Here is a 16,987-nt window from a genome sequence, read left to right as displayed (position 1 = left end):
GCAGTTGTTGTTCTCTGACCTATCTGACTGAGAGGCTGTTGCATTGTCTGACCTCTCTCCTCTTCCCTCTGCTTCCAATTTATCTCATTCCCAGTCCACAACACCTGTGTCAGCAAAGGTTGCCCTGCAACTCCTTTAGATGCTATGATCCACAGCTGTGGAGGCTCTTGGGGAATTGACCTGCCCCTTAACAGCAGGATTGTGAATTTTTTTTCAAAATGTGTTCAGCAGTTTAGGAATAAAAGCAGAAGAGTTTCATGAGAAAAATCCAGGGCTGAGCTTGTGGTGAAGCAAATATCATATAAAAAATTGCATTGATATTATTGTTCAACATTCATTCTCACCTGAAGCGCTCTGTCTTCCCTGAACACAACTTGTATTATTTTCACCTCTGTCTAAAGCTCACACTAGTCTCACCTCTTTATTGACCATATGGATCCAATATATCTGTCTCTTAATGAATTGCATCTCATTTCTTCCTTGAAGCCTTCTGGGCAAGTTGGGAGCCCACAACACTCTTATAATAAGAGTCGGTGCTCTTTACACTGTACCTGGGGAATGCCAATCCAGTTATTGGGATAGTACCAATTATGACTTCTTTCCTTAGGTAAAAGCACCGAATAGTCTAATTATGAGTTGATCTAAGCATCACTGATTGTAGCAATGGCCCCAATAGAGTTTGGTTTATATAGAGAAGATTATCTAATTTGGGGGATTATGCCACTGATTTTACTGGACTATTTTTATAAGTGATCTCAGTGGAATGCATTTCAACAGAGCAAGTGACTTAAATTTTATATTTATATATATATATATATATATATGTATTTTTAAAATATAATATATATAAAATTCCAGCTTAAATTTTATATTTTTACAGATTTTTATTACTAGAGATATTGCATTTTTTACTCCCTCAACTTTGATCTGAGCAATGAATAATTTTAAAATAGTATCTACAAGTTTTTTTACTCTAACTATAGTGTTGCCAGAGGTCAATGAATGAACTCAAGAGCTTGTTGAGCTCTTTATGAGTCTTTAATTCTAGAAGCTATGAAATGCTTATCATTCAGCTGAATATACTGCTAAATGCATTACTTATGTTCATTACTATAGCATACAGAGCCAAATGATTTCACAGTGCTGGAGCATTAAAATCATTACTAAGCATTTTAATTTTTATGTTTTTGCTTTATGGTAATCATTGCTAATTTAAATATCTCATAACTACATCTTGACCAAATGATCATGGTAAAAAGCTGATCTATTTAAACAATTTTATTTTTCTCATGGTAACTATTTAAGGTCTTAATAATTCCTAAGGGAAAGCCTTGAGAATAAGCATTTAGAATCCCAGTTGACCTTCAAAATGATTAGCAAGGAAGAAAAGTAAACATAAGTAAATAAACATCTTCACTTCCATTGATTGGTTGATTGGGTGGTGAGTAGATCTAGATTTTGGCTTGAGGGCAGCAAGTTATTATCATGTAAATGTTAAATTATATATCATATCTTTGAATTATCTTTATTCAGATTTTTAAAAGCAACTAAATTAATAAAAGGATGAGCATGATACTCCCTAATTTTAAAGAAAATATAACTATATATGGAAGGGTATCACTGCTTTCATAAGAGACCCAAAATTAAAAAGTGAAAATATTCCCCAAGGGCTTATCACAAATGAGTGAGTCATTTTCTCAGCAGGATCAGAACTAATGAATATTAAAACTTCTCATTCACTTGTAACTAAAGCTTGTTTTGCTACTTGCAAACTATGTTTTCTTTCTCATTTTTTCCCTGCCATACATGCAACACTATTAGCTCTACTATTTTTGTTTTACTTTAAGAAAATTAACAACTAAGTATTCAATTTTAAAAAAAAAATGATTATCCGCTGCCTTTTCTTTGGAATCAGTACTAAAAACTACTTGAAAAATTAATTGCTGGGAATTTGATCTCCTAAGCATACAACAAAACCTGATCTCATTTTCCATTTTAAACCAAACTTTTTTGGAAGTTGTGAGATAAATAAATATGTGAAAGAAACTCTCTAAGATTTAAATGCATATCAATTAGATCTTATATGATTTAATACTTAAAATTTCAGCATAATCCTGAGGAAACTTTAAACTCTCAAATATGCTTAAATAGTCTGTATTAATTAAAAAGTCTGTATTAACATACCTTTCAATTAAAATATAGCTCACTTTTTCCCACTGTTGTTTAGGTGAAGTTTTAAAATATTTTCCTGATCTTCTCCTTTTTGTAAGTACTCTGAAAGCGATATCAAGAAGCAGGAATAGAAATAGAAATGAGAGAAACAGAAAGAAGGAAAATATTCCAAACTTACCCTTTCTAAAGCACACACGCGGTCCTGCAAATAAAGCACAACATATAATTAGAAGACTTCATTCATTCCACATAACAAATTGATTTAATTTCCTTTTTATTTCCATTCATCAGTATTTGAAATGTCCTTTAAAAATACTAGGGGAAAAAAAAGAAGTTATATTCACAATAATTGTCACCACAGATAACTGAACACTAACTCAAATGAACTATTTACAGCTGATCTCATAGGAATCATAGGATAAAGAAATAGAATGCCCTTTTTACTTTATAGAGGAAACGAGGGCCCAGATCATCACATGTGATGAGTAGCAATATTCTAACCCGGATCTTTCAATACAAATCCAGTGATCCTTCCACAGGGCTTCAGTGTTTAATTTTAAACTTCAATTTTGGGAAGAATATATTCAATCATATTTGTTGATAGAATACCTCCATATAATTATTTTTTAATTTAGAAGTATATGTAAATACAAACACATTTTATACACATGTAATATATATGCATATTATAAATATGTTAAATGTAATATACATATATGGACCATACTAAAGTAATAACTTATAATTATACATCATATTAAAGTAATAACATAATTATACAATGTGTATATCCCAAAGCCAAATGTCTGATGATGTCCTCAGCTTTTAGTTTGGCCAAGGAAAGTGTAAAACCCAAGCTTTACCAAGTCTCTATTAGCTTCTGTCAATCAGGTAAAAATGCAAGGGTAACTGTGAACTTTAGAGACTATAACTCAGAATGAAAATAAACAAATGAAAAGCATTGCAAATTACAACAAATATACTCTTTAGGATACCAATGCAATGCTTCATATAGAGACAACACTCAAAAGTTAATGATCAGTTCCTTAATGAATCAGTAGTAACATATAGCTTTTCAAAGAGATTACAGTTTAAAGAGAAATAATAAAAACTGTTTAAAAAGACAACATGAAAGTGATGTTTTCAATAGTTACAAACGCAATTTCTTTCAGTTCAACCCATTAAGTAAAAATAAGACATAGAATAGGGTTCTTGCCCTTTAAGTAAAACTTCTGATTTCCCAAAGTAGAATGGAGAACCAAAAGAGAGGGAAAGATCAGAATCTAGTTTATAAGTGAGGTGAGATACAATTCTACATATGTTATTTTCCTTCAGGAAAATCTAAACTCATTCCATTTTTCTTTCCTTTCAAATACTAAGAAAAAGGCCTGTGGAGATATGAGTGATTTATCTACCCATTCAATCAGATTTATTTGATCTTAAGAAGAAATTTCGGGAAGAACAAGAGAAAAATTAGATCATTAGAATCAGAAGAATCCTTATAGGTTATCTAGCAGAACCCATACCTAAAGCAATAATTCCCACTACGTGACGTCAAAGTGATGATTCAGTCTTCCCTTGAAGATATCAGCTATCAGACTAGCCCATTTTACTTTTGGACAACTGTAATAATTTTTATTGAGCTAAAATATGAATTAATTGATGAAGAGATCCAGAAAAGCAGTTTCTTCTAGGCACAATGAATTATATTCACCACTATAACTGAAAGAGCTCACTCTTCTAGAATATGTAAATTCTTGTGTTGGCTTTTCATGATTTTTCCCCCATGTCCATCTTTTCTACTATTAGCTGTTGCTGTATTTACCTATAGTTGTTCTCTTCCTCTTTTATAATTCTCCTAATAATCTGCAGGATTAGAAATTACAAAACCACTTAACTAAAATGATGTCTGAAATTAGAGTAAATAGAGCCCCAAATAAAGCATTAGGTAAAAGACTAATGATGATCAGAAATAACAATACTATAAAGTCACTTATTCTATTTTTTATAGTATCAATAATCCCATTCTTTAATTGATAAATGGTAAAAGGATATACACAATCTTCAGATGTTGAAATTAAAGCCATTTCTAGTCATATGAAAAAATGCTCTAAATAACTATTGATTAAAGAAATGCAAATTAAGACAACTCTGAGGTACCACTTCACACATTTCAAATTGACTAAGATGACATGAAAAAAGATGAATGTTGGAGAGGATGTGGGAAAACTGGGACATTAATGTAATGTTGGTGGAGTTATGAAATGATCCAACAATTCTAGGAAGCAACTGGGAACTATTTCCAAAATACTATAAACTCTGCATACCTTTTGATCTAGAAGCATCTCTAGTGGGTCTGTATCCCAAAAAGATTATAAAAGAGGGAAGTTTGTAGAAGCTCTTTTTATAGTGGCAAGAAACTGGAAACTGAGTGGATGACCATCAGTTGGAGAATGGATGATTAACTTTTTTTTTTTTTTTAATTTTTATTTTTTGCTGAGGCAGCTTGGATTAAGTAACTTGCCCAGGGTCACACAGCTAGGAAATGTTGAGTATCTGAGGCCACATTTGAACTCAGGTCCTCCTGACTTCAGGACTGTCCACTGTACCACCTAGCTGCCCCAGATGATTAATGTATAAAAATATAATGGAATATTATTGTTCTATAAGAAATGATGAGAAGGCTGATTTCAGAAAAGCCTGGAAAGATTTACATGAATTGATGCTAAATGAAGAGAGCAGAACCAAGAGAATATTATATACAGTAACAACAAGCTTGTGACAATCATCTGTGATGGACTTGGCTCTTTTCAACAATGTGCTGATTCAAGACAATTCTAATAGACTTGGGATGGGAAAAGTCATCCTCATCCAGAGAAAGAACTATGGAGACTGAATGTGGATAAACTCATAGCATTTTCACCTTTTGTTGTTGTTGTTTGTTTGCTTGTCCTTTTTTCTTTCTTGTGATTTTTTTCCCTTTTGATCATGACACATATGGAAAATGTTTAAAATAATTGCACATGTGTAATCTATATCAGATTGCTTGCTGTCTTGAAGAAGAGGGAGCTAAAAGAGGGAGGGAGGAAAATCTGGAACACAAAGTTTTACAAAAATGAATGTTAAAAGCTGTCTTTACATATTATTTGGAAAAATAAAATACTATTAACAAAAAAAAAAAGCAATTGGCCTAAATCCATTCTGGAACTGAAAGACATAATGAAGAATGCCTAAGATACTGGAAAAAGAGTAAACTCCATGTCCATCCTAATGGTATGGAGAGAATGGATCCTCCTAGGCTCATTAAAAAATGTAACCAATTTTTCTACATGTTTTATTCTCTGTCCCCCACTCTGACCTTCAAGCCACAAATCAGAAAATGAAGTTAGATATTCCTCCTCTAAGTATGTGTGTAAATGCATGCACGTGTACATGGTTAAAATTTACAACTAAAATAGGAAAAGTTTTGCATAAAAGTAGGCATATTTTAAATGATTTCATTTTATTGTTTACACTTTGAGTGTTGTTCTCCCTCATCTAACATGACCTTACTTTTCATAAAGTAACTTATTTCATTAGATATTTCTATTGTGTCACTACTTTGCAATAAATGTAGGTGATGCCTCAAGGAAATTTCTAGATGTTTTCAAAGGAGGTCTTATTCACAGTGCATCTGTGTGCAGGCTTGCTTTATTAGCCTATGTGGGCTGAACCGGAGCTACTCATTAGATGCTCAGTAATGATCAAAACAGATCTCCAGGGTTCTACATACTTTCATGTATGAAGCATGTCAAAGTGATCATTCAGTCTTCTCTTGAAGATATCAGCCATCAGAATATGGTAGCCATCAGAATATTTTGAAAGGCCCCAAATATTTATGACCTCATTGTGGTCCTAAAGTTTTAGATTCTTACAAGGATTAATAGTTCTGTTAGACAAGACTAATTAAAATGGAAACAGAGAGAGGGTTCAAAAGAGGTGTTTTTGTACTGTATAAAAATGATTGTTGGTTTTCATTCATGCTGGATACTGTAGAACCCCATGGATTTTGTTGAGGCAGTTTCCTTGACAAAGATGCTGGAGTGCCATTTCCTTCTGCAATGTGTTTCCATTTTATAGATAAGGAACAATAGGCAAATAGGTCTTATGTGACTCACCTAGGAGCACACAGTAAGTATCTGCGGCCAGATGTGAACTCAGAAATGTAAGTCTGACTCCAGGCCCAGAGTTCTATCTATTAAACAAACAACTTAGTTGGTTATAAAAATGATCAAATTTTACTAAATAATCTCTCTCCTTATTCACTACCTCAAAACATTTCACAAATGCTTGGCAGTTCTCAGTACATCTTAGGCAACTTCAAGGAATGTCCCATGTACGGCCTTAATAATATTTAAGTATTTGGTCAGATCACTTATTCGTTTATTTATTTACTTTGTTTAAATTAGACTATATATTTAAAAACATGATGTGTTCTACAAAACAAAACAAAACAACAGCAGGAGCAAAAACAAGGTGAGGGGGATAATTGTCCACAGCTGCCGCATCTGGCCCACGGGCCGTAGTTTGAGGACCCCTACCATAGAACATGGAGGGATTAGGAGAGACTGCATGGCATGGGAGTGGGGTAAAGAAAAAGATACCACAAGACAGAGTGCTATGGTGGACTGACACAAAGGAGTGCAGTGTCAAAGCCATGGTCCATAAGCTGCTTTAGAGGGAAATTAGAAATAGGAACTGTAATTGTGAATAAAGTTATCAGTTTTAAAATTTGAGTATTTTTTAATGAAGAAAATACAATTCTTTTTAATAAAGAATTATTCATATCAGTTGGAGAAACTGAGATATTACCAGAGAAAATACTCTTGAAAGGGGGATGGATGTAGATGATCACAAGTACTCATTTACCTTATCCACACAAAGACCAAAGTTTGTAAGTATAAGAAATCAGAAAAATTCCTATGCCAAGTTAATATGTATGCTTTTAAACTTAACGGAAAAAACTGGAGGTATATGGTTAATTCCTATATTTTTCCTTTTCCTAATCTCTTGAAAATAGGGATAAAAAGAAAGCTAGTTATAGTAGATTACCCTAGATATTACTTAATGTAAGAATTTTACAATTACTTAATATCTCTTAGTCTTTCTTGATGGTTTTTATTTTTTGGTGTTTTTTTGGTTTTTTTAGCATTAAAACAAAGCAAGCATAATTTGATCATCTCAAAAAACCCTTCAATCTTTTGGTGGTATTCATTATATCTCTCAATACGTGATAAGAAATCCCAGAATGACTCTTATTCAGGACTTAAGTGAACATCTAGTATACTTTCCTATTTCTTTATCTGATTCCACTTTTACTGTGGGGATGCCTTTGATAAAATAGAGAAGCAAAAAAAAAATACTAGAAGGGTAGAGAATGGGGTCATAGTGTAGGCCATCTCTCCTAGAGGTTTAACATCCATACCATTTAAAAATCTTTTAGTCCCCTTTGGAGATTTCTCCTGCCATTACTTTAAGATTTAAAGCATTTTAGGGGAGACACTAAACATTCCTTAGGCTCTGTGCTCCAGAGGAGAAAAGGCACCTGGATCAAGTACTGAAACAAAGTATAGAAGAAAAATATAGAGGAATATATTGAAAATAAAGCTCTATCATTATGACTGGAGAGAGCTGAAAGATGGCAAAGCCTTTAAACATCTTTAATTAAAGTTCATATGAACACACAAACTTCAACTAAACACCAGAGATCAGAGGCACACTTTGCTATTTTAGGTTATAAGGCAGAGTGAAAGGGCCCTCCGAATTTTTATTTTCCTTTAAATGCAGCAGAATTACTTCAAGGATTCTTCTTTCAAAGTCCATGCACAACATCTGGTGTGTAGGTGTGTGCTCATGATTCAGTCTCAAACAAAATGAAGTGTAAAAGAACATAAATTCCCTTTCTCTTGGAAATGTCCAATTCCTCACTGAAACTGAACTGGCAGTAATAGTCATATAGGCACTTGTTCAAGGGTGTTCTCTCAAAGGAATGACATCTGGACTAGGGAACAAGCAAAGAATATTTGCAAATATAATAAAGGCAGTGATGGTTAGGGGCAATATAAGTGACAATTATAGCAATTTTGCAGAATGACTGCCTCAAGAAAAACAACTTCATTTGGAAGGGATAGCAGGAGTCCAGTTTAGAAAACACACAAATACACAAACATACATACATATGTATATACACACACATCTCTTTCAAAAAAGATTTACATTTTAAAAGTAAAGTATATGTCTCTACTTTGAGAGCATAGATAATATATCTTCTAAATGTATCTTGAAAACTTACGCAAATACACTAACATGATGATTAAGGACTGATTTATGAAACTGCAAAAGCAGTAGAGGATGTTTTCATTATCAAGTTGACAAAACTATGCTCATCTGACTTTCACCAAGGGGGATGAACAGCTGGCTATATGGAAGATTTCCTGGGGATAATACCTTTTCAGCATCCTTATACTGTGTGTGTGTGTGTGTGTGTGTGTGTGTGTGTGTGTGTGTGTGAGAGAGAGAGAGAGAGAGAGAGAGAGAGAGAGAGAGAGAGAGAGAGAGAGAGGGGAAAAAAGGAGAGGGAGGGAGCAGAATTATAGTAGTTCATAGGTTCACAGATATAGGGTTAGAAAGTAACTCAGAGGCCAATTAGTCTAGTCTTTTCATTTTACAGATGAGAAAAGTAAGGTTAAGTGACTTTCCTGAGACAAGTCAGGGAGTCAGTTAACAGACAGGATCTGAACACAAATTCTCTGATTTTCTAGTCAGCTTCCTTTTTCTGTCCCATATACCTATCATGCTGGGTTGAAGATTAGAAAATGTTTTTGCCCTACACACTTGGGGTCATCCAGGGGCATAAGAGTAAGCCACTATTAGGGAATAAATTGCTTACCTTTGGAAAACTGAGTTAAACCATCTTGTAATTGACATCCAGAGTTGTTTGCAGAATACTTTCAGGAACTGAAGCACATTCATTACAAGAGTTACATACAAGATCTTCTAACCTTTCTTTTCTAACTCATATTTTGTCTCATTATATTTCTAATATACTGCCAGATTTCAATTATCTGCTCTAGTGAGGAAATAATAATCACACCATTAATCAATACGGAACAGATTTTTAAATAATTTGTATCTACCTTTAATATGAGCCATAGCTTGCTTTTGGTCTGCTTTAGTTAGCAGTAGCTTTCTCTTCCTTAATCTGAAATATGGGTTGTGATTAATTTCCATTCTGTGACTGGATGAGCATAAATAGAAGGACAGCAGAGAAAGCTGAGAGGGAAAAGCTGATCTAAGTTTAAGATGACTTGTAATCAATGTATTGTTGTTTGTCCTTCATCCCTGAAAAGGACCACAACTTCAGGGAGATGATGCCATGACATGCAAGTGAACTGCATTTAAGTGAGGGTGGGCTGGGGCAAGATCACCTGCCTCATTTTTCCCTCCAGAGTCATCAGGGTCCAGTGGCCAGATATAGAGCAAGGTGACTGGCGATGGCTCTGGATGCAAGGAAAGATCTTTGCTTTTTTTTTTTTTTCCTGAGGTAATTGGGGTTAAATGACTTGCCCAGGGTCAACTGGGAAGTGTTAATTAAGTGTCTAAGACCAGATTTGAACTCAGGTCCTCCTGACTTCAGGGCTGGTGCTCTATGCACTGCTTCACCTAGCTGTCCTGAGATCTTGGCTTTTTAAGTTAAAATCTTCCACAGATTTCAGTTTGAGGCAAACACATTAAGAATTGTTTGTCCTTCCATCTGAGAGAAAAAGAGAGGAAAGAGTGAGAGAAATAAAGAGGGAGGGGAGAGAGGAGAGGAAAAGAGAAAAAAAGGGAAGAGAAAGGGAGGAGGAGAGGGAGGGAGAGGGAAGCAGAAAGGTAGCAAGAGTATATATATAAATAAGCAAACAAATCAGATCCAAATTTAGGGCTGGAAGGGATCTTAGATGACATTTTTTCCCAATCCCCCCTCATTTTATAAATAAAGAAACTGAGACTCAGAGAGGTAAAAGTAACTTGTCCAGTTGTACAGGTTGTAAGTTGTGAGGTAGGATTTGAAAACAGGTCCTCTGACTTATTGTTAATTTATTTCTCTTATATACTTATTAACATAACTATAAATATCAACTTACCCTGCATGCCCTGAAAAGGAAAAGAATGTTTTACAGTATTCAGTTCCTAAATATGCTAAATATTTCTACCTATAAATACTTAACTGCATTATCTTCAATTTGAGCTTCATTTTCATTTATCAAAGAAGATTGATTCTCATTTTCCCAAGTTGGAAGTTTAAATAGTAGCTTCAGCTGTTTAAGAGATGTGCCCAGAAACAAACAAAAAAAGGTGGAAGAGCTGTTTTATTGTAAGAAAATATAAAATACTAATTATATAAAAACATAAGAAGCACTAAAAAAACTAAACTAATTCCTAATACTTCTATATTGGTACAGAGGTCTTTATCCATGAAGTATTCCTTTATTTTCCCAAATCTGGAGTGAATTCTCCTTCATTTGATCTTCCTCCTTTGAGTTGTAATCCTCTTATTTGTACCATACTTTAACTTGCATTATATTATTTTTGTGCATATCTTAATATTCTTACAGATTGCAAACTCTTAGAGAGGAGGGATTATGCTTTATATTTATATCCCTTAGGGCCACTCAGAGTATAAAATGAGTATTTCATAAATATCATTTAATGATAATGTCCAGTCAAGTCAAGAATTTAAGTGTTCACTTAAATCAAGCAATATGCTAAATATTGGGGATACAAATATCTTAATAAAAGAAAGACTCTGGTTTGTAGTTTTCAAGGCCTGCCCTCAAGGAACATGCTTTCTCATAGGGGAAAGAAATACACTTAAAAGGGTGACAAAAAGTGGGGCTGGAGAAGAAGGAACATTTTAGTAGGCATCTACAGTCCAGAGTCAGAAACAGAGGAATAAAGTACCTCTGAGCTAGGCCCTAAAGTTTCAGGAAGAAATCACTCATAAGAGAGCCACAAGGTCGGAGGATTATTCCAGAATGGGGAATTCTTATGCAATTGAAAGGAGCTTCCAGAATAAGAATGCAGCTGAGTCATGGTGGTAAGTAAATAAAATGATAATCACAGCAATTTTCAAAATCAAAACCCCAAATTTATTTCCCATCTTTCCTTTAAGAATATTGTGCCTGCTTAAGAATTTTTGAATGAATTTTTTTTTAAATAGATGTTCTTCTGAAGTTAGTAGAAACATTTGCCCCTACCAGTAAAAGTAATGGCTTAATATAGTTAATTCAAATTACTACCAACTCTCTTTGTTTTCATCATAATGGCTAGAAAGAATTAGTGCTAAATTCTAAAAGCTGTGAAATAAGGAAAACCAGAATTAAACATTTAATCAGGTATGGTGCTGAAAGTTAGCGACCATCACCTTAATGACTATACATTATGAAGTAGTGTTTTTAATATTTTGATAAGTATATTTAAATATAATTGATTTCCTTTGAAATCCTACATATTTTATTACACATATTTTAAAACATCATTCTGAGAAAAGGTCCACAGATTTTATCAGATGTCCAAAGAGGTTCATGATACAATGAAGACTAAGATTTGACAAATTTTGTATGGTTATTTGTTTGCTTTTCTTAATGGAGGGCAGTCTCTGGACCTATGATTTTATCACGGATCCAGAACTCCCAAAGGAGGAAATTTCTTTTATTAATGCACATTATTGGTAGAGAGTAATTTGGTGAATTGACAGGTTAATTTAGGTGTCAAGGGTCAACCAGAGAGTGTCTCTAGAGTCAGACACTTGAATCCAGTCTACCATGTTTTCAAAGTTAACACTAACCTTTAGTCCACAACGCCTTTGTAGAAAGTTACATATTCAAATTTGTTATTTCCTTACTATGAAGCAAATATCTGAAATTCCCACCACTATAAATGTTTTAATTTTTAGTTTGCAATTTAATTTTAACTTGTAAAAGGAGGATCCCAAGGGAATGATATTTTAATGTCTGACTCTTATCAGGACACCACAGGAAACTTGCTAAGACTATAATTTTGCAGATCTGAATTGATATACAAAGGAAATTATAGGCTCAGAGATCTAGAGAAGGGAGGGAAATAAATGAAGTTATCCAGTTCAATTCCTTCATTTTTCAAATGCAGAAACAGGCCCAGTGAGATTAAACAATTTGTCCAATGATACACAGGGAAAAACTAGAGTGTGGTGTTCTTGTTCTTTAAAATATAATGGTTTTCTCTGGGAGCAGGTTTCTTGGGGAGGTTTTCTGGAGGCAGCCTTAGTTTCAGTTAAAAGTAATAATCACCCAAATGCAGCCAGGTGCTAAAAGTTCAAATCTTTTATTGTGTCCTTCAATACAGCCCGGTTAGTTTTCTTAGAGGCCTCTCTCTCTCCTTGGTTCTAAGAGCTCTTGTTGCAGCTTTGTCCTTTGCTTCTGCCTCTGCTTTCTTCAGTCTCCAGCCAGCACAAAGGTGGAAGATGGAATGAATCTCTTGTCTCCTTGCCTGGGGCTGGGCAGCTTTCTGGAGAGCCTTTCAGACCAGCCTTGGTCTCAGGGTGGGTAAGTGCAGGAGCCCAGCCACCAAGGTGGGATGAATGAATGTGGTTGAGCTTCCGAGAGAGGGCTTCTGCTGAACTAACTTGACTAGCTCACTGAAGCTCTATTTATGCTCCTTCTCCGAGAGTGGGAATGTGGGATCCGAGAGTGGGATTATGGGTTTCCTCCCAGAGTGCTCTTTGGCCCTAAGAGCTTCTTGCTTATATGAGCTCTCTAAAGGTGTGAACACAATCATTGTTTCTATCAGTTCTACTTAGTACCTTGTTTCAAGTTCTGGCCCATAACATCTCCTTGTAAGATCAGATCAATCATACTGAACCATGCTAAATTAGATAATATTGTCTCTATCAACTCTAATGAGTTAACACTTTGTAAGGATTCCACACTAGAGAAAGGATTTGAAATCAGGTCCTCTGATTCAACTGATTTTCCCAAATATATCCCAATGTTATCACATATTTAAGACCACATTCTGCCTCCACCCCCCACCAAATACCAATCTTTTGTGATATCTGAGAATTGCTTGTCTGAAGGTAGATTACTTTACAGCAAGTTAGTATAGTGGGCCACTGGGAAAGGGAGATGAGAAAGAAGTAACACAGAATGGGAAATAAAGATGTCCTATTACATTATGCCTGGGACCTACTCTAAAAATAGCTATGTATACATGAACAAGGTGACCCAAAAATCTTAGTGAAAAAAACTGAAGAAAAATTAGTCCTCTCCACTTTTCTTTAGCCATCATTACCAACAAAAACATTTTTATAGTCTATCTGCTCATGGCATGGTACCAAACATTGTCAACATGTAATATTTCCCTACAATCTATTCTTAGGGCAACAACTGCACTAAGGCTTTTGAGTCACCCTGTATATGTATATATGTATATATGTTTATGTAATCACACAGTATACATGTGTATGCATACACTTTTATAATAAAATAATTAGGATCTTAAATCAGTATTAACTAGTTTACCAGTTAAACTATTTAAGTTAGCAACTACAAACCAGAGCCTCAATGTTAGGGATTTAATCTTTTTAATAGTCTAGAATAGGTTGTAGGGAAATGCCATATGCTGATGAGCAGACAGGCGCATAAAATGATTTTTTTTTTGATGGTAATGATGCTGAAAAGGTTGAAAGGAAGGACCATATCACTTATTGGGCATTTTTCATTTTCATTTATAACTTTATAATTTTCATTTTTGAAAGGATTTTTAATTTTGCCTTTTATTTTAGTAAAACATTTTGAATTTAGTGAAAAATTACATCCTGGAGAAGAAAAGGCTTAGGAATTCTGTGTAATAATTCTTTCCATCTTATTTATTAAAAATATGATGAATAAGCAGAAAGAAAATAAAGATACAAAATGGAAAAAGCATCCTTTCTTAAAGGTTTTTTTTTTTTTTTAATAATTCTGGATTACACATGTTCTCTTAAAAGGACTTCAAAGTCTCACAAACGCCCACATCTAGCCACATAATTCAACACTGCAGCTGCCCTAGTTCAAGCAGTCATCACCTCCTCCTTGGACTATTGCTATAGCCTCTTAATTGCTTTCTCTGCTTCTAGGCTCTGCCCTCTCCAATTCCTCCTCCAAACAGTGCCAAAATAGCCTTCCTAAAACAGAGTTTTGCCCAGGTCACTCCCTTGATCAAGAACATTCAGGATAATATACAAATGCCTCAACATGATATTTGAAGACCATTATAATTTGGCCCTAGCCTCAGATTGCAGAATTATTTCATATTATCCTCATTTTCGTTCCTCACATTCCAACCAAACTGGACTGTTAACTGCTCCCTAAACTTGACATTCTATCTCTGCCTTTGCATAGGCTGGTCCACTTTGCACTCACTCACTCTTCAATTCTACCACTTAAAAATTCCCAATTTTTATCAGGACTCAATTCACATATTATTTCCTCCTGAAAAGCTTTCCCTATCCCCCTAGTAATTATTTCATTCTGTCTCTTCAAATGACCATTTATGTATTGCATATTCCTTGGTGGAATGTAAGGTTTTTGGGTAAGGGATCTTTTTCATTTTCTCTGCTTTGTGGACCTAATACCTTTCATTGCACCTTGTGCTTAACAAATGCTTGTAGAAAAGAATTATATGGTTTTTCTAAGTCCATTCTCTTTTTTCAGTTAGCAATATATCATACTACATGAACCAATAAATTCCTAATATCTGGATCATAATTCTAAATATGACTACATAGTTCGAAGAAACTATAAAAAGAAAGAAATTCTCTTCCTCTCCAAGAAAGTTTTAATTAAAATTTCAGTGGATATTCAACATTTAACTTAATATATAACTATATCATAAATGAAAAAAAGGCTCAAGGAAAAGTTAAATAACAATATTCTTAGTTTATGAAATGATGTTCTATGACTTATAATAAAGAGGTACTCTTACTTTCTAAGACAAACAAGACAAGAGAAAGCTGATTTAATTTTAGTGAGAGGAAAGGAGTTTGTGTTATACATTAGTAGAAATTTCTGACATGATTTTCTACACAGAGAATCCTAGACATTCAATTAAAATGAATTGAGACAAGTTACTTATCAAAGTTTCAGAATGTAAAATAAATGCACATGAATAATTAATCTTTTGTATATTTACCAAAAAAGCCTAGAAGAGATAGTTTTCTTCAAAATAACAATACTATACATATAGTTAATTGAGAGTTCTTACTCACTAAAAAAAATATAGGAGCTATATGGTATGAATTCACCTAGAAATATTCTTTTCAGGAATAGACAGGCCTAAAAATGGAGAAATATTAATTACTTTGACCAATATATGTAAAAAAGAAAATGTGATCTAAACATTCTTTACCATTTCAATCAAACTGCAAAGCATAACTTTATAGAACTGGGGGAGTGGGGGGAAACAACACAATTCATCTATAAGAACAAACATTTATGAATCTCAAGGGAAATTTTTTTTTAATTATAGCTTTTTATTTACAAGATATATGCATGGGTAATTTTTCAGCACTGACCCTTGCAAAACCTTCTGTTCCAACTTTTCCCCTCCTTCCCGCTACCCCTTCCCCGAGATGGCAGGTAGATCAATACATGTTAAATATGTTATAGTATAAGTTAAATATATGTATACATGTCCACATAGTTATTTTGCTGCACAAGAAGAATCAGACTTTGAAATAATGTAAAATTAACCTCAGAAGGAAATCAAAACTGCAAGCGGACAAAAACAGAGGGATTGGAAATGCTATGTAGTGATTCACATTCAATTACCAGAGTTCTTTTGCTGGGTGTAACTGGTTCTATTCATTATTGAACAAATGGAACTGATTTGGTTCATCTCATTGTTGAAGAGAGCCACGTCTATCAGAATTGATCATAATATAGTATTGTTGTTGAAGTATAATGATCTCTTGGTTCTGCTCATTTCACTCGCATCAATTCATGTAAGTCTTCTCCAGGCCTTTCTGAAATCATCCTGCTGGTCACTTCTTATAGAACAATAATATTCCATAACATTCATATACCACAATTTACTCAACCATTCTCCAATTGATGGGCATCCATTCAATATCCACTTTCTAGCCACTACAAAGAGAGCTGCCACAAACATTTTGCGCATATGGGTCCCTTTCCCTTCTTTAGTATCTCTTTGGGGTATAAGCCCAGTAGTAACAGTGCTGGGTCAAAAGGTATGCACAGTTTGATAACTTTTTGAGCATTGTTCCAAATTGCTCTCTAGAATGGTTGGATCCATTCACAACTCCACCAACAATGCATCAGTGTCCCAGTTTCCCCACATCCCTTCCAACATTCATCATTATCTTTTCCTGTCATCCTAGCCAATCTGACAGGTGTGTAGTGATATCTCAGAGTTGTCTTGATTTACATTTCTCTGATTAATAATGACTTGGAGGATCTTTTCATATGGCTAGAAATAGTTTTAATTTCTTAATCTGAAAATTGTCTGTTCATATCCTTTGACCATTTATCAATTGGAAAATGGCTTGATTTCTTATAAATTAGAGTCAATTCTCTATATATTTTGGAAATGAGGCCTTTATCAGAAGCTTTGACTGTAAAAATGTTTTCCCAGTTTTTGTTGCTTCCCTTCTAATCTTGTCTGCATTAGTTTTGTTTGTACAAAAGCTTTTCAATTTGATATAATCAAAATTTTCTATTTTGTGATCAATAAGGATCTCTAGTCCTTCTTTGGTTAC

General features: G+C 34.1%; 1 protein-coding gene across 2 annotated transcripts in view; it reads right to left on the bottom strand.

Annotated features, from left to right (window-relative positions):
• Nucleotides 1-16,987, bottom strand: part of LOC116421573 (centrosomal protein of 128 kDa-like) — a 95,262-nt gene that overhangs the window by 63,949 nt on the left and 14,326 nt on the right. For both annotated transcript variants that reach the window (XM_031952431.1, XM_031952432.1), the window contains exons 2-3: nucleotides 10,422-10,511; nucleotides 2,351-2,374 (exon numbers count right to left, since the gene is read on the bottom strand). In XM_031952431.1, the coding sequence (XP_031808291.1) occupies nucleotides 2,351-2,374; nucleotides 10,422-10,511 (114 nt within the window). The remainder of the gene's footprint in view (nucleotides 1-2,350; nucleotides 2,375-10,421; nucleotides 10,512-16,987) is intronic.

This window comes from Sarcophilus harrisii, chromosome 2 (genome assembly GCF_902635505.1).
Source record: "Sarcophilus harrisii chromosome 2, mSarHar1.11, whole genome shotgun sequence".
Classification (NCBI taxonomy): Eukaryota; Metazoa; Chordata; class Mammalia; order Dasyuromorphia; family Dasyuridae; genus Sarcophilus; species Sarcophilus harrisii.
This window is presented reverse-complemented; position numbering and strand designations above follow the sequence as displayed.